Below are 25399 nucleotides of genomic sequence, written 5' to 3' on the forward strand. Positions count from 1 at the left end.
GCCCATTATCATTGAAGGACTTGCCCAAGGTAATACAGACGACAACTAACAGAGCCAAGATTCAATTCTGATTTCATTTACTGTGATCTACTTATTGCCCCAGCAATTTTGAAGGCTTTTCTTTGGACACTAAGCCTTTCAAATGAAATGTTTCTTTGATGGCAGAAAAGTTATGTATTTCAGATGCTGTGTAACTTTGTTTAAGTCAATTTAGAAAATATTTATTAAGTGCCTAATGCATGCTGTCTACCATTTTAGGCATTGGGAATGGTATGAAGACAAAAAAAAAAGGAAAGTCTCTTCTCTTAAGAGATACACAGATAAATAAATGCAACTTCTACACAAAATAGTAGGAAGCATTGTCAAGAGAGAAAAAAACATTAATAATTGGCAGAGAAGAAAGAGGAGGGAATCAGGAAATATTTGATAATAATAACAAAAAATAACATTCATAGCATTTTCATAGTACTTAAAGATTTACAAAATATTTCACATATGATAATTCATTTCATCACCACAATTGCCCTATGAGGTAGGTACTATCATTATATCTATTTTGTAGATTGAGGCTTTGAGGGATTAAGTTATTTTCCCAGGGTTATATAAGTAAGTATTTAAGGTAAGATTAGAACTCAAATCTTACTTATTCTAAGTCCTTCATGCTCTATCTACTGAGTCACATAGCTCCTCAAAACATGCCCTATAGCACTAGGAATATTTTCTTGACTTACCTGTAGTTCTGAGAACATACACAAAGACAGATGGCCACAGAGTTTAAATCTGTTCATTGGCCAAGAAAATCATGCTTTTAGTTTTGTTTGGTAACTTTAAAGTAGGACATTAAATAGAAAAAGGTAAGTCTATCTCTCAGCAAAAAAAGAAAAATCTCAAGATGTCAAATAGGATGTTTCTATTTGTTTCTGTTTTTTAATTCTTCTTCTGAGTAAAATGGTGTGGAGTTCTCTAAGAATGCCCATGAAGTACTGAATAAGATAAGGTCAGGTTTTCATTTACAATGTTTTGAAAAATCTGTTTTCCATGTGATTGTTCATAAAGTTCTTGTTTGATGTATAAATACATTTTAATTTTGATATTGAGTGCTCCTAGTTTTATGGCCAGATCTGTTGCCATGCTACTCATGGTTTTATTTTTTAAAATAATTTAACAACAATCCTTTGAGATATTTTAAAAATCTCAGATTCTTTCTATGAAATGGTTAAGGGGAGAATTAGGTTAAGTCAAGTGATAGGTCTCTTCTGAGTACCTAAGCCATTAAGGAAAGGGGAGGAATTTAGGAAGAGAAGACTTCGTCCATAGAAATATTAATCATAGACTCTGAACAAGGGAAGTTGTGGGAGTATAATTTATACTAAAATAAACACTCTGATTAATTAAAAACTCAACTCACCATAACCTGTATCAAGTCCCTCCATCATTGATTTTGGTCCCATAGAATCTCATTATGCTATGATTAAGTATTCTTGCTTCAGAATTCCAAAAGAGCCATTATTGCAGTTCCCTCTATACCTTACTGAGTGGTTGCCCTGAGTTGTGACAAAACAACAACAACAATAAAAGGCAAATCAAAATCTGGTGATCAGTCTTCTGGGGGTGAATCTCTTAGCAAGTCAATTCATCAGTGGACATTCCAGAATTTCTTGTGATTGTGATTTGAGAGTCTAGGTCATGACTAAAGTCAGAAGTCCCCCTGAATCACCAATATTTTCATTTCTATGATAGTGAAGGGGGAAATAAATGATGCAGAACCCATGTTTTCCACAGAGGAGAATACCCGGAATTCAGGGAGTGGGTAATGAAAATTATAAATCTATATATCTTTCTAGCAATAATTCAAAGTTCTGTAATCTATTTGCTTTCACTATTGTATCCGGGAGCATGGTTTGAATCAACTTCACTGGCAGTCCAGACAAATATATTTGACTCAAGGTTGATAAAGGAATAAACACCTCCCATGAGATTTGGCTGCAAGGTAATTGAGTGAATGATGATGATTTAAAAGCTCATTGAGGGAGTTAGAGAGTGGACAACATAAGATTGGATCAAATTTATTATTAATCACATTTTATAGATAATAAATGACCTAGCTGCCAGTCGAAATCCACTTAAGTCTTTCAGGAGGAGTGACAACAGGAACAGGGGGTCATTGAAAAGGATGATGACCTAGTCCTTTGGGTAATTTTGTTTGGATTCATTCCAAACAGAAAATCAGGGAGAAACCAAATAGCTTGGAGCAAGGTATAAGTAAAGCATTAAAACAGATGTATGAGGGCTAGTAGGGAATGATGCTAACAATAATGTGAACCATTACTCATATTTATAACAAGTGGATCAAGGTTTTCAAAGTGCTTTCTTCACAACAACTTAGTAAAAAGGGTAGTACAAATATGATTATTTCCATTATACAAAGGAAGAAAGAAAGGGAGGCTTGGAAAGGATTAGGTGACTTGGAGAGTCCAATAGCTGGGTAAGTGTTGGAGCCCAGAAAAAAACCGTAAGTCTCTTGACTTGAAACCCAGTATTCTTATCATTACCATATATTCTGCTTCTAATAGTTGGATGTGCTCCTAAATCACCATCAAGTTATTAAGAGTAGCCACTTGTTGGGAGATATAGGTGAGTAATATATAAAGCAACTGGAAAAGAAAGCAGTGACCATTTCTGTAGTTTGCCCTGATTGGACACCTGTTCATTCCAATCTTACTTAAATTCCATTCATATTATTGACTTTTCTCAGAAAATTCCAGGGGTATGCTCTATGTAACTATTTTGCTTACCCCATCTCACCTGTTATCACAAATGGAAACAACTTAATTCAAATGAAGCCTAAGCATCTATGGACCAACAGAAGCAGACAGACCTATTTGTGTGGTGGCAGATGGAGGGTTCTGGGGATGGAAGGTTTTCTTTATTTTAATGTATTTGTGCATTTTGCTTGGACACAACAAATATTTCCTGAAAAATACTCAAACATTCCTTACCTCTCATATGTATCTGAAAACAATCAGCTTGATTTTTTAACTGAAAGATGAGACAAACCCTTTGCCTTTGACAGTGTGGTACTAATATTGGATTTTGTGTCTGTGTTGTTGCCTTTCATGCCTGGTTTTATTTACATTGTTGCAGTCATACTGTATATTATTCTTTTGTTTCAGCTTTCTTCCTTCTGAATTGTTTTATATAAGCCTTCCCATCTTCTCTGAATTCTTTTTGTATTTTTATCTTTGTATCTTTATAGTATTTTATCTTTGTATCTTTATAGTATTTTCCCTCTCTCATCCCCAATCTTTGGGTATATATTTTGTTTCTACATTTTTGTTATCACAAATAATTCTGCTATAAATATTTTTGTACATATGGATTTCTTTTCTGCTTGCCAGGAGCTTCCTTAGGAGTATGACAACTTGGAGTGAAATCTCTAAGCCAAATGTTCAGAACAATTTAGTAATCAATCTCAAATTGTAATTTTGAATTCCAAAGTACTCTTTACCTTTTACAGGGTGGTACTATCCAAATGCCATAATTATGTGGTACCATCCAAATTGTGTAATACAGTAATCCAAAGTGTAATTCTTACATGGTTCCAAATTATTTTTCAGCACTGCTGAATCAATTCATGACTCCACCAGTAGTGAAGTAGACCTATCTTTTAACAACCCATCTATCAATGAAATTCTCCATGTTTTAGAATACTTTCTAGTTAATGCATATGAAGAGATACCTCAGGGTTATTGAAATTTCCATTTCAGGGATTTTGAACTTTTACTTTTCAAATGGGAAGTTCTTCTTGAACAAAAGTGAGCAAGGTGACATAGAGAGCAAATTCTGGCCCCTATAGAGCTGATTATTTTGCCATCTAGACCTTCAAAGATCAAATTGTTTCATCAGCATTTTTTGAGCCCGTTCCTATCAAAATGCAAAACACTGTGCTAACCACCATGAGGTACAGACCTAGCCCTCAATCAGCTTATATTCTAGCACAGTGTTGGTGAATGTTTTTAAGATTGTATGCCCAAACTACATCTTCAAGCTGCCTGTGAGCTCCCCAAATTACCCCAGAGAGTGGAGGAAGTGTGGGAGGGAGGCAGGAGGCTTTCAAAAATTGTCCTCAGGTGCAGTGGAGAGGGGGGAATTGAATGGCCCCCTCCAGCATGCGGGGCCACTCATGCCATGCCTTTACCAACACTTTTCTAGTAGAAAAGATGACCTATATGTGAATAAAAAGAACACAAACTAGAAAAAGATCACATCTAACCTGTTGGTTAGAGTCAGTTTCGTGGAAGAGGTAGGAACTGTTTTGGGCCTTCAAAAAGGGTAGAATTTTAAAAAGTTAGAAACTGGATGATGGAAGAGAAGATTTGGGGAGAAAAGGGAGGAGGAGGTGGCATGTTCCAAGTCTAGGAAATGGCAAAAGGCACAAATGTAGGAAAGCAAAGGACACATTTGGGAAATGTCAAATGATCCATTTCAGGTAGAATGTAGGATAGGTGAAAGGAAAGTAGAATGAGAAATCAGAAAGGTAGATTGGGACTATATTATATGTCTGGCATACTATGTGCCAAAGTAAGGAATTTATATCTAAAGGCATAATGAATGAGAAGTCAATGGAATTTTTTATGTGAGAAAGTTCTATGTTTAGGATTATTCATTAGGGAAAAGTAATCACCTTTGGAGAGAGACAATAGGAAACATTAGTTACTGGGAAAAGGGAGAAGCCTCTGGTATCTTGCCCTGTCTATTCTCCCAATATATATTTTATACACTACTGTTATTAGCCTTCATGCCTAGATTTGACTCCATGATCTATAATTATAATGTTTCACTAGCCAATACCTGAGAACCAGGGTTTTCAATCTGGGTTTATGAATTTTTTTTAAATGATCATTCTATTTCACTATAATTGGTCTTTTTATGCATTTAAAAACATGATTCTGAAAATTTAGGCTTCACCAGACTTCTGAAGGCAATCCGTGATACAAAAATTGTTTAAGAATCCCTGCCTTGTAATCTTTTGTTCCTTAGGCTTATCTCTGTTCCCAATCTATTCAGCAATCCCAAATGTCTGGTTTCTTAGCTCCTCTGGGACCATTTAGCATTACTGGAGGAATCAGGAAATGGATACTGATTTCAATCAATACAAATTTCTGGTACTCAGTTTCTTTGGGGCCCTTGCTGCAGCAAGGCAATCTTTCTATTAAACTCTCATTGACTATCTAATTCTTCACAGCAAGTGCTCCAACCTTTTTTCCTATATCCTCAGTCCCCCACTTATGAAATTACTGCCTCTTATTTTACTGAGGAGAAAAAGCACTGTATTTGGAGTCAAAGGCTTTGAGTGTGAAAAACACACTGTTCTATTTGCATTCTTGTGTAAACTTGGGCAAGAAGTAAAACAAGGGGTTGGACAATTTGACCCTGTGCCTCCTTTCTGACTCTGAATATAAATCTATGATCCTATGATTGAGATGGGAATATTCTCACTTCTTTTCTACTAGTCACAGGAAAATTGATGCTCTATTCTATTTACTGTAGGGAGACAATACACATGACTCTGCTACTCAGAGGTCAAACAACTGTGGACCAGTGAAGTTGTACTGCTGGTCATTAAGCATCATGGAGGTAAAGATGTGGACCCCTGACTTCTTAGGCAAATCTATTTCTATGCCCAAAGTGACTTTTAGAAGGAAGTGGGCTTTCCCCAGCCTCCATACAACAACCAAAGGGTTTTTGAAAGGTAGAGTCCTCGAAATAGGTTTTGTGGGTATAGGATCCTGATTAAGAATGTGATAGGAGTTAAAAGGAATTTTCTCATCTTAAATTAGAGAGCTATCTAGAGCTCTGAATCAACACCACATATAGCATTTAAAAGAATAAACTATTTTAGCTTGTTTCATTCCGCTAGCTTTTGTTGGCTTCTGCCTGATTGGGTTAGGTAGCTCTTAGTACCAGTTAGATGTTGAAAGAGTTATGCTCTCTCAGTCAGGATTAGATATTCTGGCCATTATAACCCAGTCAGTGGTAGAAAGGAGCAGCAGCTGGCCTCAAAGAGGCGAGGCAGCTAAAGTTTATTACATATGGTCGCAATGAATACCTCAACAATCTAGAGGTCAGCAAACGTGGAATTAATATCTTTCCAAATCACTAAGGTTAATCTATCTCCTTAAATCTTGATCCTCTTTGTTCCTGCCTTTCTCAAGACCTCCCTCCAATAAACATCTTTCTCATGTATCTTTAGCTTCTCCTCCTTGACTGGTGCTTTTCCAGCTATTATATTGTAATCCATGTGTCTTATTCCTCTATAAGATTTTAAGCCCATGAGGGTACAAATTGTCAACTTGTCTGCATTTTGTTTCTCTCCTACCATGTTGATTGAATTAAAGCTGTAGGTAGGGACGAGGTAGCTACCTGAAAGGAGGTGACAGATAAAACCCTTAGATTAAGTGCTTCTCCTTGTAATAAGTGAAAGTGCTTGAAGTTCACAAGTTTTATCTTTTACAAAGACAATCAAAGCTCAACAAATAAGCTTTTATCAATCAATAAGCAAGTATTTATTGAGCTCAACTGTTTCCATAATTATGTTAGTTTGCTAATTATAAGCTAACAGATGAAAAGCAGAAGCCACTCTATTGGCTTAAAAAATAAAAGGCTAAACCGATGTACATAAGGTCTAAGCAAATTTCTGAATTTGCTAAGTCTATTGCTATAGGGCCATCCTTTCAGTGGTTAGTACTCCTTTTTATAAATCTTTAATTGGTGTATATCAATACAGTCACATATAGGCTCCTTGAGGGCAAGAACGATGTTTCATTTTGTCTTTGTATTCCCAGTGCAAAATACAGTGCCTTACATGTAGCAAGTTCTTAAAAATACTTATTGGATTGGAATTCCTAATCTTTCCTCAGATAAAACCTAATGAAATACTGGAGACTTTAGTAGGAAAGCAGAATGTACTAAGACGTTAAACAATAATAAATAGTAAACCAGAACAGAATCAAGATGGAAAATGGATTCAAGGGTAAGTACTGGAGAATTAATACAAAAGAAAAAATAATCTAATTAAGAGTACTGTCAAAAGTACTACATCTTGGATTGAACTAAGGCAAGCAACGTTAGGGCTGGTAAAAGGTGGTGTTACTGTTTGTTAGACATTCTAACATCTAACATTAGATAAGAGATAAGAGGAAGATTCATGAGGGAAAGGGACTATCGCTTGGGGTAGATAAATTCATAATAATGCTGAAGAGAAGGCAGAATTGCTTAGTTTTTATTTTCCTCTTATTTCCTGTGCCATGGAGAATGCTCTTTGGTCTGGAAAGGGAAAAAAATTACCAACAGGAAATAAATATGTAAAGAGTGTCAGAAAGCACCTAGATGCTTTCAATGAGCTCAAGTCACTTGACCCAGCTGTACAACATCTCTAGCTCCTTTATTCCATCACCAAGGCATCAATAGATGCTTTCTGAACCCCAACTCTAGGTCATTTAGCATAATATCTACTTTTAGATGAGACTAGAAAAAGTCACCCAACCATGATGACTATGACTACTATATATTTCAGGTAGAAATTATCAAAATGGGCCCTCATTTTGGCATGGCAATTATTTTACTATTCCCTAATTGACTCTCTCCCACACTGCCCACAGTGGTTCAAACTTCTTATGCCACCCCTCTTTCTCATCTGAAGATTTGCCTTCTACTTTGCCAAGAAAAGAGGGGAGCTGTCATAAATACCTTCTCTTTTATTCTACATTTAAAAGTTCCTTTATAGCTATTGCCCCTACCCCTCACTTCTTTTCTTCCAAGCAATAAGGAAGCTATGACCTTTCTTGCCAAGGTAAATTCAGTTTTATTTGTGACATAAATATCTTCCCCCTCTGTCTTCTCTCCTCTCCATCCCTCTCTCCCCTTCTTCCCATCTCTCTTCTCTATGTCTTTCTATCATACATACCCGCTCACCTATCTCCAATATCTCTCCTCAGCAATTGGCTAGAAACATGCACAGATACTGCCATCTTAACCAAAAAAAGAGAAGACATTTCACTAAACTTTTCCATAATTTCTACAAATGAACATCCTGGATCTTATCTCACTTCCACAACCAAATTCTTAGAAAGGATGATCTAAACTTTTAGCCTCCATTGCCTTACTTCTCAATTACTTCTCAACCTTTTTTATCCCTTACCATCTGTCTTAGAATTGATATTAAGTGTCAGTTCCAAGGGGCTAGGCACCTGGGGTGAAGTGACTTGCCCAGGTCACACATAGCTAGGAAGTATCTGAGGTCACATTTGAACCCAGGATCATCTCTGGTCTCCAAGTCTGTCTCTCTTCTACTGAGCCAACCCCCCCCCCCCCACCTTGCTGAGCTCTTTCTAATTTGATTTCCAACTCCACTACTCTAATGAAAATTTTCCTTTGGTTACCAATGATATTTTAGTTGCTAAAGCAAATGGCTTTTCTCTCCTCCCCCCCACCCCCAGTCCTTATTTTATGTATCCATTCTTGATTTTTTGACATTTTTGATGAACTCTTTCTCCTCCTGAATAATTGATCCTCCTTTAATTTTATATATTCTCTTATTTTTTCCTGATACTTCTGACCATTTCTCTTCAGTTCTTTTTCCTGATTCACCCTTTTTCTCTTGTCTTTTTTGCATAAGTGTACCTTAATTCTCTGCCCTGAGCCCTTAAATCTTCTTTCTCTACCTCCTAAGAGGTCTTATCAACTGCTATGGGTTCAACTATCATCTTTATGAAGATGACACCCAAATTTATATAGGAAGTCCTAATCTCTCTGCTGAACTCCATTCCCATATAGCCAGCTATCTTCTGACCCTCCTTTTGGATGCCTCACTGACAACTCAAGCTGAACTTATGTTAAAAAAAAAAAGGAAAAGAAAAATAACTCTTCATTTTCTCTCTCCTATCCACCCTTACTCTGACTTTCTTCATTTCTATTTGAAGGTGCTTCCATCCTTTTATTCACATAGGTTTCTATCCTTAGTATCATTCTTGCCTTTTCCTCACCTGAATATCTGATAATTTATTGTTTTTTTTCAATAAGAAGGTTGATAAATGAATAGATGGATGAAAACTCATCATTTTCAGGCAATCTATAACTTTTTTTGACTGTCTTTTATGCAAAGAACTCTAAAGACACTGTGGAGGAAATATAAAAGATTGAAGATAAAATCCTTGCCCTTGATGAATTTATCACCCAGATTTGGAAATTATATGCTCACAAACTTTTCAAGAATATTTGTAATGGAACAAAATTGCATTTTTCTCATGGAAAGAATGAGTTAATATGAAGGACCAGATTATGTCATTTGTAGGGTTTAGTCAGAGTGGCAAAGGAATTAAAGAGAGAGCATTTATTTACTTCCACGTTGGACTATGGTTGAACTTTCCTAGCATGAGTCTTTTTTCCCACTTTTCTTTTTAAATCAGCTTCAAAGAAAATGTATTTTCTATATCCAAAAGCTGAAATGCAAATGTAACTGAAAATGCAGTGGTCCTACATCAGGGGGTTAGCCCGAAATCTTAATAGGGACTCCTGACCTCATTTGTATTTTTGAGAGATGGGAATATGTTTATATCAAGGCACTGAATAAAGATATGATGGGATAATAAGAATGCACCTCCCCTAAATGATCTCAAGCCATCTGTCCTGCTTGAATTCTATCCTAGTGATCTTCAAGAAATTAAATATGTTTACTGGATCTATATTAGCTATATTTAAAGAATCTTGGAGGATGGAAGAAGTGCCTCAGGATTAGAGATAGGAAAAATTCCTCAATTTTCTGAAAGGGAAAATATATATATCCTACAAATATGTTCATGAGGTTGATGTCGATCTCTATAAAAATTCTGGAATGAATAAACAGCTTGCAAGAACTCAAAAGAGGAGGGAAAGAAAAAGAGAGAATTTCTAGGAACCAGCATAGGTTCATCAATAAAAAATAACAGACAAATATTTCTTTTTAGATAGAGTTACTAGACTGGCAAGTCAAGGTATAGTCTCTAGTTGCTTAATTGATGTCTGTTAAATAAGTGGATGGATGAACCCAATCATGGTAGAATTCCAGAGATGGAGCATGAAGGGTCCCAGAGTACCTTAGGGAGCAGTGAATATAATATAAGAGTAGAGGAGAAGTCTAGCAATTCACAAATGATATTAGAGAAGACTAGCTATTCAAAGGTGGTAGTATCCAAAGACAAAAACAATAAAACCCATGCTTTTATTTCACATATTGCTATAGAAAACCACAAATTTACATTATGTTATGTTATACTTTTATTTTGTTGAGCATTTCCCATTTACATTTTAATCTGTGTAAGCTAGAATCTTTTGCTTCTTTTTGTATCTCCAATGCTTAGCATAATTCCTGGTACATAATAGATGTTTCATAAATGTTTATACACACATATGCTGGGTATATTATTATTTGGGCATGTGCTGTAGTGCCCTCTTTGCTTTAAGTAGAGCATCTGATAATTCCAACTGTTAAAAGGTGAAGTGAGACTAGGAAAACTGTTATTCCAAACCTGATTCTTACCAACATAGAAGAACAATGGTGTGCTATTTGGGGGGAAGTAACTGCTCTTTCTTTGAATTGTAATTGAACTAATACTTATGCAGTACTTTGTAAGCCTTCTATCTTCTTAAAGCAGAGAACATTTTGGGCTTAAAAAATCTTTTTATCCCCAGTATGATAGTAGTTATTTAATTAATGATCTTGGATTGATATATTTGTTCCTCACAATTACCTTGGGTGAGAAATACTACAGAGAGTGTTATCTCCATTTTGTAGATGAAGAAACTGAGGTTTGGAGTGACTAAATGACTTGCCAGTAGACATCAGAGGTGGAATTTGAAACCAGGTTTTCCTGGTATCAAATATAGCACATTGTCTTCATGATAGAGAAGGAGAAAACAAAGCAGGCATTGCTTTGTGCTTACCTTAAGAGAGGACTTACGGGACGTATGAGAAAATATATGTCAGATTCAATAGTCCAAATTTATGCTAGGCAAGTCAAGCTCTGAAAGCCCTCAATAATGAAAAATTTAAGATAGCAACAAAAATGATTGCAAGGAGGATGAAAAGGGAGAGCTTTTGAAGGAGATTGATGGAGTCTTACTGCAAATGCATAGAATGGCTTAGATTTTTAATTGATATGTATAAAGGATGAAAGTAAAAACAGATAAGTGAGGATGAATAAAAGAAATAATACTTTATTATAAAAGCATTTGCAAACATAAAGCCTAGGGGAAGATGGGGCTGGTTGTGAATGATAAAGACAGCAATAAAGGAAGATGAAAGAAGGGATAGGACCACTCTTCAATGTACATTGGATGTGCCAATAGACAACAGTGAAAAGGTAGAACTATTCAACTCCTATTTTTCTTCTGCTTTCTCTTCCAAGGAAAATGAGCTTCAAATTGGGTAGGCAGTTCATATCCCAAGTAAAGGAAATGGTATAAGAATTCCTAGTTAATTCTTCTTAAGTTCATCCCAGAGTACTGAAAGAATTCAGATGATATGGGAAGCTTGTGGAGATCAGAAGAATTATCACAGAAATGTAAGGCCTTGATTTGAAGAAAAGGGAAAGGAGTAGTGAACAGTGAGATTTATTTCAGACTTTTTGGCAAAATTCTAGAATGTATAATTAGATGGATAGTTTATGAGCATCTAAAAATAGAACCAGTAATCTCTAAATAGCAAGCATTAATCAAGAACAAGTCATGACAGACTAAGCTTATTTTGTTTTAATAACTAGACTAATAGATCAGGGAAATACTGCAATGGCACTTGGATTTTGATAATTCAACAATGACTTTCATTCTATCCTTATGTATGAGATAAAAGAATATAGCCTAGGTAAGGGTAGGGTTAGGTACATAATTGAATTCAGGCCCAAAGTAAAAATAATTTTGAGTTGCTGTTGCCTTGGAGAGAGGAATCTCTTGAGAAGTAAGACTGGAATTGGTTCTTGGGCTTTTGTTTTCTCTGTGTGTGTGTGTGTGTGTGTGTGTATGTTCTTAATCAATGACTTGTTATAAATAATATACTACTTGGATGTGCAGATTAAGTGAAACTGGGAGGGATAACTAACAGATGACAAAAATTAGCATCCAAAAAGATCTTAACAATCCATGATAGTAATTGGTAAAGATAAATACAAAGTCACAGGATCATGGATCAAAAGCTAGAAGAAATCTCAGAGGCCTTGCCAGTTACCTTCTCTGCACCTGCTCTGTTATATAGCTGATGACACTAAGAACAAGGGAGGTTATATGAGTTTCAAGGAATCACAATGCAGTAAGAATTAGAGGTGAGTTTTGAACCCAGGTCCTCTGATTCTAGAGCCAATGGGCTTTCCACTATACCATGCTGTTTTATTTGTAATAATAATAATGATGATCATGATGATGATAAAAAAAAACCCCAGCAACAACCTCACAAGTATAATATCAAAGATGAGCTATAGAACTAATGATGAGAGAAAGACCTAGAGATTCTAAGAGGCTTACTGAAATTCCCCAAACGAGTCAACTACATGATATGGTGTTTAGTCCAACTAATCTGTATTGAGAAGTCAAGGATTCTGAATGAGGCAAACCATTATCCTTTACTATATTCTACCCTGCTGAGACCTCCTCTGGAGTTCAGGTTTAGTTCTGTGTGTTCCATTTGAGGAAAGAGATCAACAAATTAGAGTATATCCAGAGGAAGGCAAGTAGAATAATGAAGTAGACTGAGTTCTATTATAGAATGCTCAATTTTAGGAACTAGAGAAAGTTAGCCTGGAGAAAGGAGGACTTATAGGAGGGACATGATTGTTGTCCTAAAATGTAAAAGAAAGTATCAGACTGATTCTGCTCAGATTCAAAGGGTAGAGCTAGGAGCAAATACAAAAGTTCCAGGTGGCCAGATTTTAGCTCAATCTAAGGAGAAAATTGCTAACAATTAGGGTTGTCCCCAAACAAATGAGTTCTTTTGTAAGGTGATTAGTTTCTTATTACCAGCAGTCATAATAGAAATTAAATTATTATAATAGCAATAAAAAGAATATAGATTCCTCAAGTGTTTATACACACACACACACACACACACACACACACACACACACATATATTTAAACCCCCTTAAGCTGTTTCACTAGGTGGCACAGTACACAGAGTGCTGAATCTAGAGTTAGGAAGATCTGATTCAAATTCAGCCTCAGATATGTACAGATTGTATGACCGTAGGCAAGTCTCTTAACTTCTACCTACCTACAAAGTGTAAATCTGTAAAATAGGAATAATAAAATTGTGCCTATCTCACAGGATTGTTGCAAAGATTAACTGAGATGATATTTGTAGCACAACTGTAGCTTAGCATATTGCCTGGCACATAGTAGACATTAAATAGATGCTTGTTTCTTCCTTTCCTGTAAGTCCCAGCATGTATTTCTCCAAATCCCCTAATCTTAAACCTTCTTTCATTGCAACCCATACTCCATACCATTGCCAAAATGATTTTCCTGAAGTGTAGATGTCATCACACACATACACACACACACACCTCACTCATTCCATTGGCTCCCTCTTAAGGATCAAATATAATTTTCTTTGTTTGACATTTAAAGTTTTCTACAATTTGGCTTCTCCCTATTTTCCAAATCTTTTTATTCCTTATCCCCTGCCTCACACTTTATGATATAGACATACTGGCCTCCTTGCTGTTCCACACACAGGACACTCCATCCATCTCTCATCTCTCATCTCTGTGCCTTTGCATTGGCTGTCCTTCAAGCCTGGAATGAACTCTCTCCTCACCTCTGCCTTTTGGAATCAAGACTCAGCTCAAGCACCACCTTCTTCAAGAAGTCTTTCCTGATCATCTTAGCTCTTAGTGCACCCCTTCTGAAAATAACCTTGTATTTTGTACATATTCATTATATGCTTGTGTGTATACCCATTATTTCTCTATTAGAATGTAAGCTCCTTGATGGCAGGAACTGTTTTACTTCTGTCTTTGTATTCCTGATACTGAGCAGAGTGTCTGGTACACAGTACATGTTTAATAAATGCTTGCTGTTTGAACAATTGATTGATCATTAGATTTCACTAATTTTGGGGGGACTAAACTAAATAGTAAACTCCATTGTATTAGTTTTCAGTGCTTCAGAAGACTATTTGTTCCATTTATGATTGTACTTATGTTACTTTGGAGAATCAGAAATTAATACCAAACTGTGAGTTTTCTAAGCAAGCAAAATGGAAAAATGAACATTTCATGACAAGATCCTATCATGTTTCTTTTTTTTTCTTCTGGTTAAGCTGTTAGAAGAGACAGCTTGGTATAGAATATTAGGAACTAGACTTGGAATTAGGAAAACCAGGATTCACACAGAGTAGCTTCTGACACAAACTGATTGTGTGACATCAGGCAACTTTCTAATACTATAAGTTAAAAAGGAGTTGCACAGGTGTATTTGTGGAGGAAGTTTCCACAATGGGAGTTCCCCCACACTGATGTAATCACAGGGATGGGCAAAAAGGGAAAAATAAATGAACACCCATCATCTGAAAGGAAAATATTCTCAGTCCCTTGATATTCCATAGTACTGTTATTATTATTAAGAAGTGTCATTGGCCAACTCATGTGGAGAAGTCTCAATAAGATTTTTTAAGTCAATGGATCTCATTTCATGAGTTTAAGGCTCTTCCCTTGATATATTGGACAGTGGGGGTGACATAAATAGAGAATACCAGTTTATAGAACTATATAGAAAACAGAGCATGATCCCACTTGAAAAAATTCAAGGATAAATTTTGCTCATGAAGAAAGCCTAGATCAGGAAAATATAAAGAATCTATTTCCACCTTCAAATATACTCAACTCTATAGCCTTGTTCATTCAGCTGTAAGTGGAATGAAAAACCAGTTTGAATTCAGAGGGCCCCCAAATGTCATTAGCACAAAGTAGTAGTCTTAACTTTGAAATCCTTTCCACTTCTTGACCTGAATGAGACCCCTATTATTTTTGTGAAAACAAATCTACACATAGACATTTATTTTGACAACGCTTTTGTTATTAACCATTAATTACATTTATTTTTCCTGTTATCCTAATTTCCCCCAGGTTCACAAAATGTTGTGGAAGGACAATTGTGTAAAGGAAAATGCAGCCCATTTTTGACATGTGCTGTACAATAGAATAGGCTTCCCCACTAAGAATGCATCTCAAAGCTACTGTGAAGAGCTAGTAATGATTATTACTTATCATAGATTTAAAAAATTCTAGGGGACCTCAGTGACCATATTCCATCCAACCCATATCATATTGAAGTAAGAGGAATGTGAATGCCCCCAAACTTTTTGAGTTAAATTCTCTAACTTAGGAAGCTACTATCAATTTAATTTATCATTGCCGAAGTCTAATTTTTCCTCCTTTGGCTTTGATAGCCTGTGATTAGCATGGTATCCTTGAAAGAACTCTAGATTTATAGATGATCATTTTAGTCTTCACTCTCCCACTTAGAAAAACTGGGTAGGAGACATATAGGGTGCCATATGTGGCTAAGTTACTCTTTGTACTCTCCATTCTGCTTTACAGGATTCGTGTTAGGGAAATGCTTTTCAAGCTATAAAGTATGTTTATAAAAGTGAAATGATAATAATGTTGATCATATTTAATTTAAATATGTTGATGAATCTGCTAAGTCCTTGGGCCTTATTACTGGAAATATTTGGTAGCTAATTATCCATATAAAGTTAAGGGGACTTCTGTCTATAATGTATAACTAGAAATGAGAATCCTAGACAAGATCATCTCCACAAGTGAGCTGATAAATATCCACACTGTAAGTGCTACCTTCAAGTAGCAATTTTTCATCAGAGAAAAGGAAAGAATTCCTTATCACTGCTCTAAATTAGAATTATAGGAAGTACTTTCAAATTCTAGACTTGGGTAGGAAAAAAGATAATATGCTCCACTAGGATTAACATTTCTAAGTCAGTACTAGGTTTTTAACATGAAATTATCCAAAATTTTATCCAAAGACTAAACTTTGGATTGATTATTTTTGATGGGGATAAAAAAGTTTCCAAAATCATTATGACATAAGGCAATATATAGTTTCTCCAAATCTCCATGGCTATCTTGCATAGGATGAATATGAATGTGGTATAATAAAAGAGACATTTGATTCTTTGGCAAAGATAAAAATAAAGGGAAGGGAAGAACCTATGGAAACTCTAGAAAGTGAGATCCATGTGTTTCTGAATAAAGGGAATTTTGATTCCTTAGGTGGGGAAAAATATCAAAGTGCCATCTGAATAAAAGAGACAAACTATCACGTGAATGCAACACCAATTTTATTAGAGGAATTGTCAAAGATTTTAAAAGCAAACATTCTGATGTTTCATAGGTTGGCTATAGAATAAACCTAGGACATGCTGTATTTTTTCAAGTAAATGTTTCTTGGTTTCTTGATATACATGTTTCTTAGATTCTTGGTTTCTTAGTATCTTTATTTATTAGTTTTAATAATCATTCCAACATAGAGATACATCAAGTAGATATATATTAATTAGGTATACATATATTAAATATTTATTTATCAGTTGTTAACACCTTAATATTCTATAGATAATATAGTTTATAAGTCCATATAAGATATGATGAATTTTAAAGGTATCTAGCTATCATATACCCTCAATGTAATTACTAGATTCGGGTGTCCTTTACTTGTCCCTTAGTGTTACATGATATTTGATGTTTCAATGTAATGGTAGCACCCTTTCATATCATTTTGAAACATTCTAGGCTTTTTAGAAAATGCCAAACAGGTTCTGCTGGAGGAAACCTCTTAATTTTCCAAACAAATGTATATGCTTGAATTATTTGTAGTAAAAGGAATTTAGGTATTATTCTAATTACTCTGAAGAGTTTTTGTAATCGTGCTCAGAAATAGTCTTGAGTCATGGTAAGAGATTTTCATTTAATGTGTATGTCAATGTCTTCATTTTCTATGCTAACAGCTGAGAAGTAGTTTTATTTTCTTTTACATGCAATGTTGCATCAGATTCAAATCAAATTAGTGGCAAATTAAATCCTCTCTTAAAGGTCTGGGTTTTTAGGTGGGTACTAAGACCAGTCTGAACTGGCAAGAAATAATCTTTTTACTCCCTCAAAAAAAAAAAAAAACACCTTACATTCTGGATGCAAATTTTGCATTTCCTCGGCAGTAGTCTACATTATCTGGTTCCAAAGTCAATACTCATTTTTTTATCTCCTTTACAGGGTGTAGGATCATTAATGAAAGTAGAATGTGATTAGCATGTATGTTGATAGTCAAGTTTTTGTTAAATATTCCATTTAAGTGAATATATTGTATATGTCATGAATTCTTATATTTGTTTCACAAATACGTTATACAACAGTAAGTATTGAGACTTTGGATAGGAACGGCTGACACAAGTAAATCCAAAGTCTGTACGTTTTGATTTTCCTGCAAACAGAGCCACAACTAAAACCTCAAGACAATCTAGGCAAAGCTACACATCCTAGAGGAGGAGAGGGTTACAGAATTGTGTGACAGGTTGTGCTTAGTGTTAAAACAGCTGTCACCTGGGTTCTGTAACCCTCACCCACTTCACATCCTCTTCAGACTTCTTCATCCTCCCCAGGTGCCTGGGAGGCCTCACCATGGGCTTGCCGACGAGACGTCTTGGAGTCATCCGTATTCATCGTGGACATGGCAATGGTCTCGTAGTCTTCATTACGGGACCTGAAATCACAATAGCGAAAGAGAGCCTGCAGATCTTTCTGGAAATTCTTGTTAAGGAACCCATAGAAGACAGGGTTGACGCAAGTGGAGATCATCGCCGTCAGGTGGCACAGGAGGAACAGCAGGTTGTGGTGGCAGATGGAGATCAGCTTGTGGTTCCAGTCAAACACCGTGTTAAAGATGGTCAGAGGCATCCAGCAGATGGCAAAGGCCACCACAATGGAGAAAAGCATCATGTTGATCCGACGGGCTTCCTGGGCTCGATGCTTATTCTCTCTGATCCTATCCATCATGTCATTCCTCTTCTTCAGTCGCATATAGATCTGTAGGAAACAAAACAAAAACATACCCATGTTCTCCAGCTCAGGTTGAAGACCCAGTTAGTGGAATTAAGGGAAAATGTAGATAAAATAAATGCTAAGAGGATTATTACCTTGAGGTAGCAGACAAGAATGAACACCAGAGGCCCAAAGTACTGCAGCACCAAGAGAATAGTGGTGTAAGATAGCCTGTGCACATTAGAAGGGAACAGATCGAAGCAAACATACTTGTCCTTGAAGGTTGGGAAGGTGACATTGTGGAATGGCTCATCAGTCAGCACCTGATAAATCACAAAAGGCAGGGAGGCAGCCACAGAGAGGAACCAGATCAGGGCAATGGCTAAAAATGCATGGACATTGGTTGGGCGCCATCCCCGGGGATTGACTATCAGTTGATGGCGCTCCAAGGCAATGAGAACCAGAGAGAAAATGGAGACAGTGATTGAGATACATTGTACAAAAGGATTTAGTTTGCACATGGCCTCCCCAAAGATCCAGTGATCCATTAATGTATAGACAAAAGTGAAGGGCAGACACACAAATGAGACCAGAAGGTCAGAGAGGGACAGATTGACAATCAGAATGTTGGTTACATTTCTCAGCTCCTTTTGCTTTAGGATAATTCCTATCAAGGCCAGATTTCCAGAAACCCCCAGGAGTATGACAATGCCATAAGCTAAGGCCATGGTAAACACCATGGTTACTGGTACACGGCATTTGTTCTCTTCAATGGGGGCATACGGGGGGTGGGTGTCTGTGTGGTTGAGAAATGATTCATTGAAAAAAGAGGGATACAATGTGTAATTCATTTTGGCGCTAATTGGTTATCTTTCTTTCAAGAAGTTTAATCTTCATGTAAAGTGTTTACAAAAACTGGCTTTGAACTCTTCATTTTCCTTGAGATGAATAACCTGTAAAGAGAAAGTATGCAAAATTTGTTACTAATTTGAATTTAGTGGTTGGTAGTTCTGCCAAAGTATGTCTTCTGCTTTTTTTGTTTAATTATTTTTCTGGAATCTATGTTTAAGTAAGCCAAGATCATGTAAATTCTTGTACCCATACTCTTTCAAATAGGAGTTTGCCTTTTGCAACCTACTTGTGTTTCTTTTTTTGACTCAGGCCATAACTTTACCGTGTCTTTTTGTTTGTTAGGTTTTATTAGGTATGGGTACAGTAGATTCTGGGCTCTGGATTCAAGTCCCATTTCTGCCACTTAGATCATGTGAAATCTGGGCAAAGCACTAATGTCTGTGGCCCTTTGTTTTCTCATCTATAATGTGAAGAGGCTGAACCTCTAAGGTCCCTTTCTCCTCCTAAGTCTTTAGGGGAAAATGGCAAAAGTGGAAGAAATAAAGTGTATTACTCTTCTATTAAGACTGTTGTCAGTAAAATGGGAAGTTTATGTGGCATGTTCTGTGATGAATAATTGTTTTTGTATTGAATGGAAGTGTATGTCAATGAGAATATTTTTGCTATACTGTACCTTTTAGCATTTGCCCATTTTGTTGAACCAGCACTGATATTGGGTTAAAAGTGGATCTTCAACCCAGGATAATTTCCAAGAGAATGAGCACGAAAAGCAGAAAGAGTGGGAGGGGAGGGGACATATTTCACCTTTCTGAAAGGAAACAACACACACTTTTAAGGAAAAAGAAACAACAAGAGAAATAGGGAATGGGTGGGGAAAAGAGGGAGTGGGAGGGAAACTATATGAGAATCCATTACTTTAAATCAATTAAAATTCATGGTGTAATTAATCCCTGACAAATTTAAAAGAATTACATATAATCGTCATCCAGAATTTTACAGGGGCCATTTTTAATGAACACTCAAGCTGGACAGTTCATCATTCACTTATTTAGGAAAGGAAAAGACAACAACAGCAATACAAAAAAAATAAATTAATATGCAAAATTGGGGCTATTTTCTTAGTTATGTAATCTATTACTTTACTGTAGGAGGGAGAACTATCTCAGCTGACAGTTGGTCATGAACAACCAAAAAAGACAAGTATTTACTGTAGCAACCAGAAACAGATAAAAACCAGAAAACAGCCTCAATCTTTTGGAGCTGAAATTTAAGACTAAACAAATTTAGACTAAACAAAACAAAAAACAAAACAAAAAACACATGAACTTTGTCTAACAAATTATAGTTCTTTATCTGGAACCTTGAACTCTATAAATTCCAGGGCATTTGTCTATGTGACCCCCTCCCCAATTTAAATTGTATCCCTAGACCCTGCAAGTTTGTTGATTCATTTCCAAGCCGTAAAAAGAAGGGAAACATTTCTTACAGTACCAATCTTCCAACTCCTCACCTTATTCTCTTTCCTCACCATCACCTCATCCTCAAAAAAAGCAAATACATTGAACACAAATAATTCACTCCCCCATCAAAAGGTAGAAAAAGGTAACAACTCACCTGAGAGTTCTGGTTATCTCTGGAGAGTTCAGGTTGCTGTGATGATTGGGATAATACCAGTCAGTGTCAAGGATATAATCAGGAGGGATGTCAGATCTAGCAAGAAAGAGAATTAAGTTCTCTCTATATGGCCAAAATAAATCATGAGAACACCCAGGCCCACCAGCCCATCAGAAAAGGAAAACCATTAGGCTTAATATTCCTATTACGTCACTCCCACTTTTATCCCATCCCTCATGCCAGTGCTAACCTGGCCCATTCAGGAGGACACAGTCCCCCTCCCCCCCCCCCCCCCGTGGGGTGGGGTGGAGATGAATGAGGCTAGACAGAAGTACTGACCCCCTCCCTCCCCCAGCCTTCAGGAAAATCTGTAGAAACACCAACACACTTCTCAGCCAAACTCTATGTCAACTACGGTTATGTCAGGTGACCAGACTTGCTCCCAAAGCAGAAGCCCCTCCACGCACCCCCAATTCAAACATCTGCTAAATTGCTTAGAAAGGGAAGGACCACAGACTCAATTTCCCCAGAAGAGGTCAAAGAGGCTGCCCTCTGGTCTTAGAGAACCAAAGGAGAAATTGAAGTGCAAACCAAGAGCCCCGCTTTAATTGCGCTGGGCAGTGTTGCCCTAAGTCCTCCCACCCCTCACCAAGACCCCTTTCCCCACCATCCCCGGAGATCAGAAGAGGCTTTGAACAACTTTGACAAACCTTCAGGCTGGACAGCTCAGGTCCCAGCCGGGACCAAGAGCAGCGTCGGGAACCCCCAAGCCCGGGAGTCAGACACACGCAGCTAAAAGCAACAAAGCAGACCCCCTAAGTTAAGGCTCTAAGAGACCCGAACCCCCAATTGCATTCTACTCTAGCTACCCAGAGGAAGGTCCCCAGAGATCACCAGTCCCCTCCTCCCCAGTCCCCCTCTTGCCTTTGCTTATCCCGCCCGTCTGCCCCGCTCTCCATCAATCCCCTTTGAAGGGAGACGGGAGCTAGGGGAGAGTTACCTCCTTCTGAAGAAGATCTGTCCAGCTCTCTCCAAGAAAAGAAGATGGTGAGGACTGGAGAAGGGAGTAGGGAGCCGGGGGTATTTCTTCAGTTCGAGAGCCTGAGGGAGATTGATGGACAGGTTTGGGAACGCCCCCTTAAAGCTGAACTCCTCCTTAGCCAAAGGATCACATGATGCTGCACCCAACAGAGTGGTGCCAGAAGAACCCGCAACAAGCACCCTCCTTAAAAGTACATATCTGGGAAGGGGGGGGGGGTTCTGCCTAGTAATTCTGAAAGAAATGCAATTCTGTAGAGAAATTACATGATGTCAGTTACGAACATACATGAATACACGTAGGAGAAATGGGCACAAGCCATCCCCATCCCCCTGACTCAGAGACAGCCGGGCAATTATTAGGAAGAAAATTTATGTTTTTAATCAATTCTACTGTATTTCCATTTTGTTTGCAGGTCGATGCCACCTTGTGGCCGAAATTATGAAGAGCTGGGCAACTTGATGCGCATAGTAGAGTGTTTACCGACCGCAAAATCAAGGGGAATTATCAGACGGATAATAGTAAATAAGATATCATTGATTGCAATCGCACCCCGGCTGTCAAGCCTCAAACGCCTTTGCTCTCTAAGGCAACCTCTCGGTCAAGGTCAGTAAGGCTCTCACAGGCACTGTGACCGCCACTCCCTAGCCGAGAAAAACAAACGGACCCTGAAAAGTCAGGGCAGTGGATCCGGGACAAGACACCTCTTTTTCCCTTAGACCAAGAAGGCCGAATCGACCCAAGGGTACATTCTTAGCTGCAAAGACAGATAGGGCACCAACTCGATTTTGCCCCATAGCACAGGTGCTTTTTTCCGAAGGGGTTTGGGGGGGGGGGGGACTGTGAACAGGAGGGGTCAATCCCTGGGCAGGAAGGGTTAACACTCTCCTCCCGGGGTTTCCAGCCACCAAGTACTGAGTAGAACCTAGCCGATTGTCCTTGGAAGACACTTGAATCGGAAAGACCCCTCTAGTGCAGCCTAAGAACTCTGACTTATCACTGAGGCAACCACGGCAGGCTTTTGACAAGTCTTGATTTCAGTAGGAAAAGTCATCTCTTTATGTCTGCCTTGCCGAAAATCAAGCCCTAATGCCCGATGACTAAAACAAACTGCTAGGAAACGGAATTGTCAGAAAGGGCTGGCTGATAAAGACATTGCAGCCCAGAGAGGCTTTCCAGACCCTGAGCTTGAAGGGCTGGCTCTGTTATAAAAAATCCTCTCAATTTTAGTGGTTCTCTAACATCAAATTTCCACTTCTGTCTTCAAACAAGAGGGGGGAAAAGAGCTTTCTAAGAGATAGGGGACTCTTATAGCTTGGCACTGCTCAGAAAGACATCCTATGTCTTCTTCTTAAGTCCAGTCAATCATCAAACAGCTCTCGAAGTTTCACAGCTTGTATATATATTTTCAAAGACTAAGTCAGTATAGTACCAACTCAGACAGGTCCCTATCAAGGTAGCAAAAGGCTTGTGGTCCCAGCCACGGACTCTGGATCTCTCTTAGGAGTACCAGCCTAACTAACAGAGTTCATAAAGGCTCTTCAACAGAAGGTTCATGACCCTTGGGTGATGACCTTTCTTATCCAAAGCATCTCATGATATGTATTAATAACGCATGGAGGAACTTCGATTTGTGCTCACGTGGAAAAAGCTCCCATCTTTGATGTACTGAAGATTTTCAGTAAGTAAATATCTTTATGTAGATAATGATGTATATGCATGCATGGATATCTATATGTATTTGTGTATGTGTTTCTTCATAAGAATCTTTCTTACAAATACATTTGCAGTTGAAAAAATCTTTTTATGCAGTAGAGATTGGGATTGTATACAAGAAGAGCAAAAATAGTATATGTGTATACATATATATGAGAATAAAAGTACATGATTCTAGAGATAAAACAGGAACTTAAAACATGCCAGCAAGGGTTAAACAGGTAAAAATGACAGATTCCTAGCTGTAGCCAGAAAACTCTTCATGGCTGATGAAAGCACAGGGAGTATATGGGGACCCTTCAGTTTTCTAAGACCAGATACTCCAGTCTTTCTCTTTCATTTATTCTTTCTTACCTTAACTCTAGATTTTGGAGCAGTCTTACTATATCATTAAAAGGCAAACTTATTTCAACCTGGTAGCTGTCAGCCCCAGAGTATAAGTTTCAAGGGAAGCAATTAACTTATTTAATAAGAATGTAACTTTTTATGTGATATGTTGCAATATTTTGAGAAATGTTTGAGATTTAAGAAGATAGTTTGGTGACTTTCTGGACATTCCAATGATATTGAGAGGGACAGAAAAATAATTGCAATGTTGACCTTATCTTGCCATTTCACTGAAAGTGAATTTATAAGTTACATTCACAACTAAACAAAAGTCTAATATATTCCTGAAGTATTGATATTAGAGATTGACTCCATCACTAAGCTTTGGAAGTAATACATAGTACCAAAATGTGATTTTTCTCAGAATAAAATTCTGTGGTGGAAGTGGAGATGTTCATTCATATCCTCAACCACAAGATTTATTCATTTCATGAAAAAATTAGCCTTTTGAAGTATTTTGAAATTCATTTTCCTTTCTCCACTGGAAATATGATCTTCAAGAGAGATCAATCACCTAAGACTTCTCGTTTGCTAAGTAGGAATAATTCAATAACCTGATGCAGAACAGCACAGTATATCTATACCACGAGATAGTATGGGAGAGTTTGATATCAGGAAAAAACATGCTGTTAGATAGAGCCTCTGTTTCTAGAGCAAAATTATTCACTTCTTTAAGACTGAAGAAACATTCAGGAAAATCCTCTGTCAGACTGTAGCTCCAATGGGTATAGCAACATACATTCTGGAGCTACAAGCTAAATAAAAAACTCTCCTGGTGCTTCCGTGAAGGAAAGGAAAAAACCAATCTTAAATCCTCTGCATAAAACTAGAGAGAATTTCCTTTGCAATGTTAATAAGAGTCTGACCACCAAACTTTATACAGCAGTATAATTCAGTCTAATGATTGAATTAGACCAAAGTAGGCATTAATAGCCTTAATTGAGAAGACTTTTTCTTCTATATTAGCTTCAGGTTCTACTGGTCTATCCTCTGTGAAAATTTCTTTTCCTGGGCAGTTTTTTTTTTTTTAAGTTGAATCTAACCAGCCTGAATGTCCTATCTTGGGCAAGAATCTAACCATTTTTAATTTACCCTGATGATGGGCTGTCCCACTTTAATTGAAAGTTTGCTCCTGTGGTCCCAACTATTATTTCTCCCTTTAACTTTGTTGGTTTGGGTTCTTAATGATGGATCTCTGAGGAAGAGATGAAAGACTACAATGGTGTTAGGCTTTGAAATAGGGAGTCAAGGGAGCCACACAGTCACTATCTCAAGTAAAAACCATTCATGAAGAAGCTATTGATGGTATTGATATTGGAAATTTTTTTCTGAGGTAGAAGCTAATCTGGGCTATATCAGTATACCTGATAATGACCGATAGATCTTTCTGATTTTTTTCTGAGTTGATTGAGTTGCTTCAGTCAAAAACTGCTTTGACTGACTTTTTAACTAACTTTACTAATAACCTGGCTAAACCAGTCAGTTAGTTCAATCAAAATGATTCATCAAGCACATCCATGGTCACATAGACAACATCAAAAGCATCTCTCTTATGTATTTGAGAGGCTTAATAATATTTGTTGGCTTTTTTTTCTAAGCCAACAGTTATTTACAGTTGAAACAATCCAAACATCTTCATATCTCACAACCAAATGTTTGGGCATCATTTGTTCTCTTCTATATGTGTTCAAATTAATGTTATCAGTTTTAGC

General features: G+C 37.2%; 2 protein-coding genes and 2 non-coding genes across 12 annotated transcripts in view; 2 read left to right on the forward strand and 2 right to left on the reverse strand.

Moving 5' to 3' along the window:
* NPY5R (neuropeptide Y receptor Y5) overlaps window positions 1–25399 on the forward strand; it is a 170267-nt gene that overhangs the window by 126254 nt on the left and 18614 nt on the right. For 4 of the 9 annotated variants that reach the window (XM_056802840.1, XM_056802844.1, XM_056802842.1 and 1 more), the window contains one exon: window positions 22000–23265. The gene's annotated coding sequence lies outside the window, so the exon portion shown is untranslated. Of the gene's footprint in view, window positions 1–13760; window positions 14113–21999; window positions 23266–25399 lie in introns of those variants that run through there. The other 5 variants (XM_056802841.1, XM_056802843.1, XM_056802838.1 and 2 more) reach the window with 2 other exon arrangements.
* NPY1R (neuropeptide Y receptor Y1) lies at window positions 16370–21858 on the reverse strand. The gene is made up of 6 exons (XM_001374237.4): window positions 21546–21858; window positions 21256–21337; window positions 20546–20641; window positions 19605–19739; window positions 18235–19032; window positions 16370–18124 (listed from the first exon to the last, which is right to left on the reverse strand). Exons 5-6 carry the CDS (start codon window positions 18928–18930, stop codon window positions 17678–17680), a joined length of 1143 nt encoding a protein of 380 aa, XP_001374274.1. The 5' UTR covers window positions 18931–19032; window positions 19605–19739; window positions 20546–20641; window positions 21256–21337; window positions 21546–21858; the 3' UTR covers window positions 16370–17677.
* On the reverse strand, window positions 17593–17654 carry MIR7323B (microRNA mir-7323b). Its single transcript, NR_162922.1, has one exon. It is a non-coding gene; the product is annotated as a microRNA mir-7323b (primary transcript).
* Window positions 17594–17656, forward strand: MIR7323 (microRNA mir-7323). Its single transcript, NR_127536.1, has one exon. It is a non-coding gene; the product is annotated as a microRNA mir-7323 (primary transcript).

Source organism: Monodelphis domestica, chromosome 6 (genome assembly GCF_027887165.1).
Source record: "Monodelphis domestica isolate mMonDom1 chromosome 6, mMonDom1.pri, whole genome shotgun sequence".
NCBI classification, from domain to species: Eukaryota; Metazoa; Chordata; class Mammalia; order Didelphimorphia; family Didelphidae; genus Monodelphis; species Monodelphis domestica.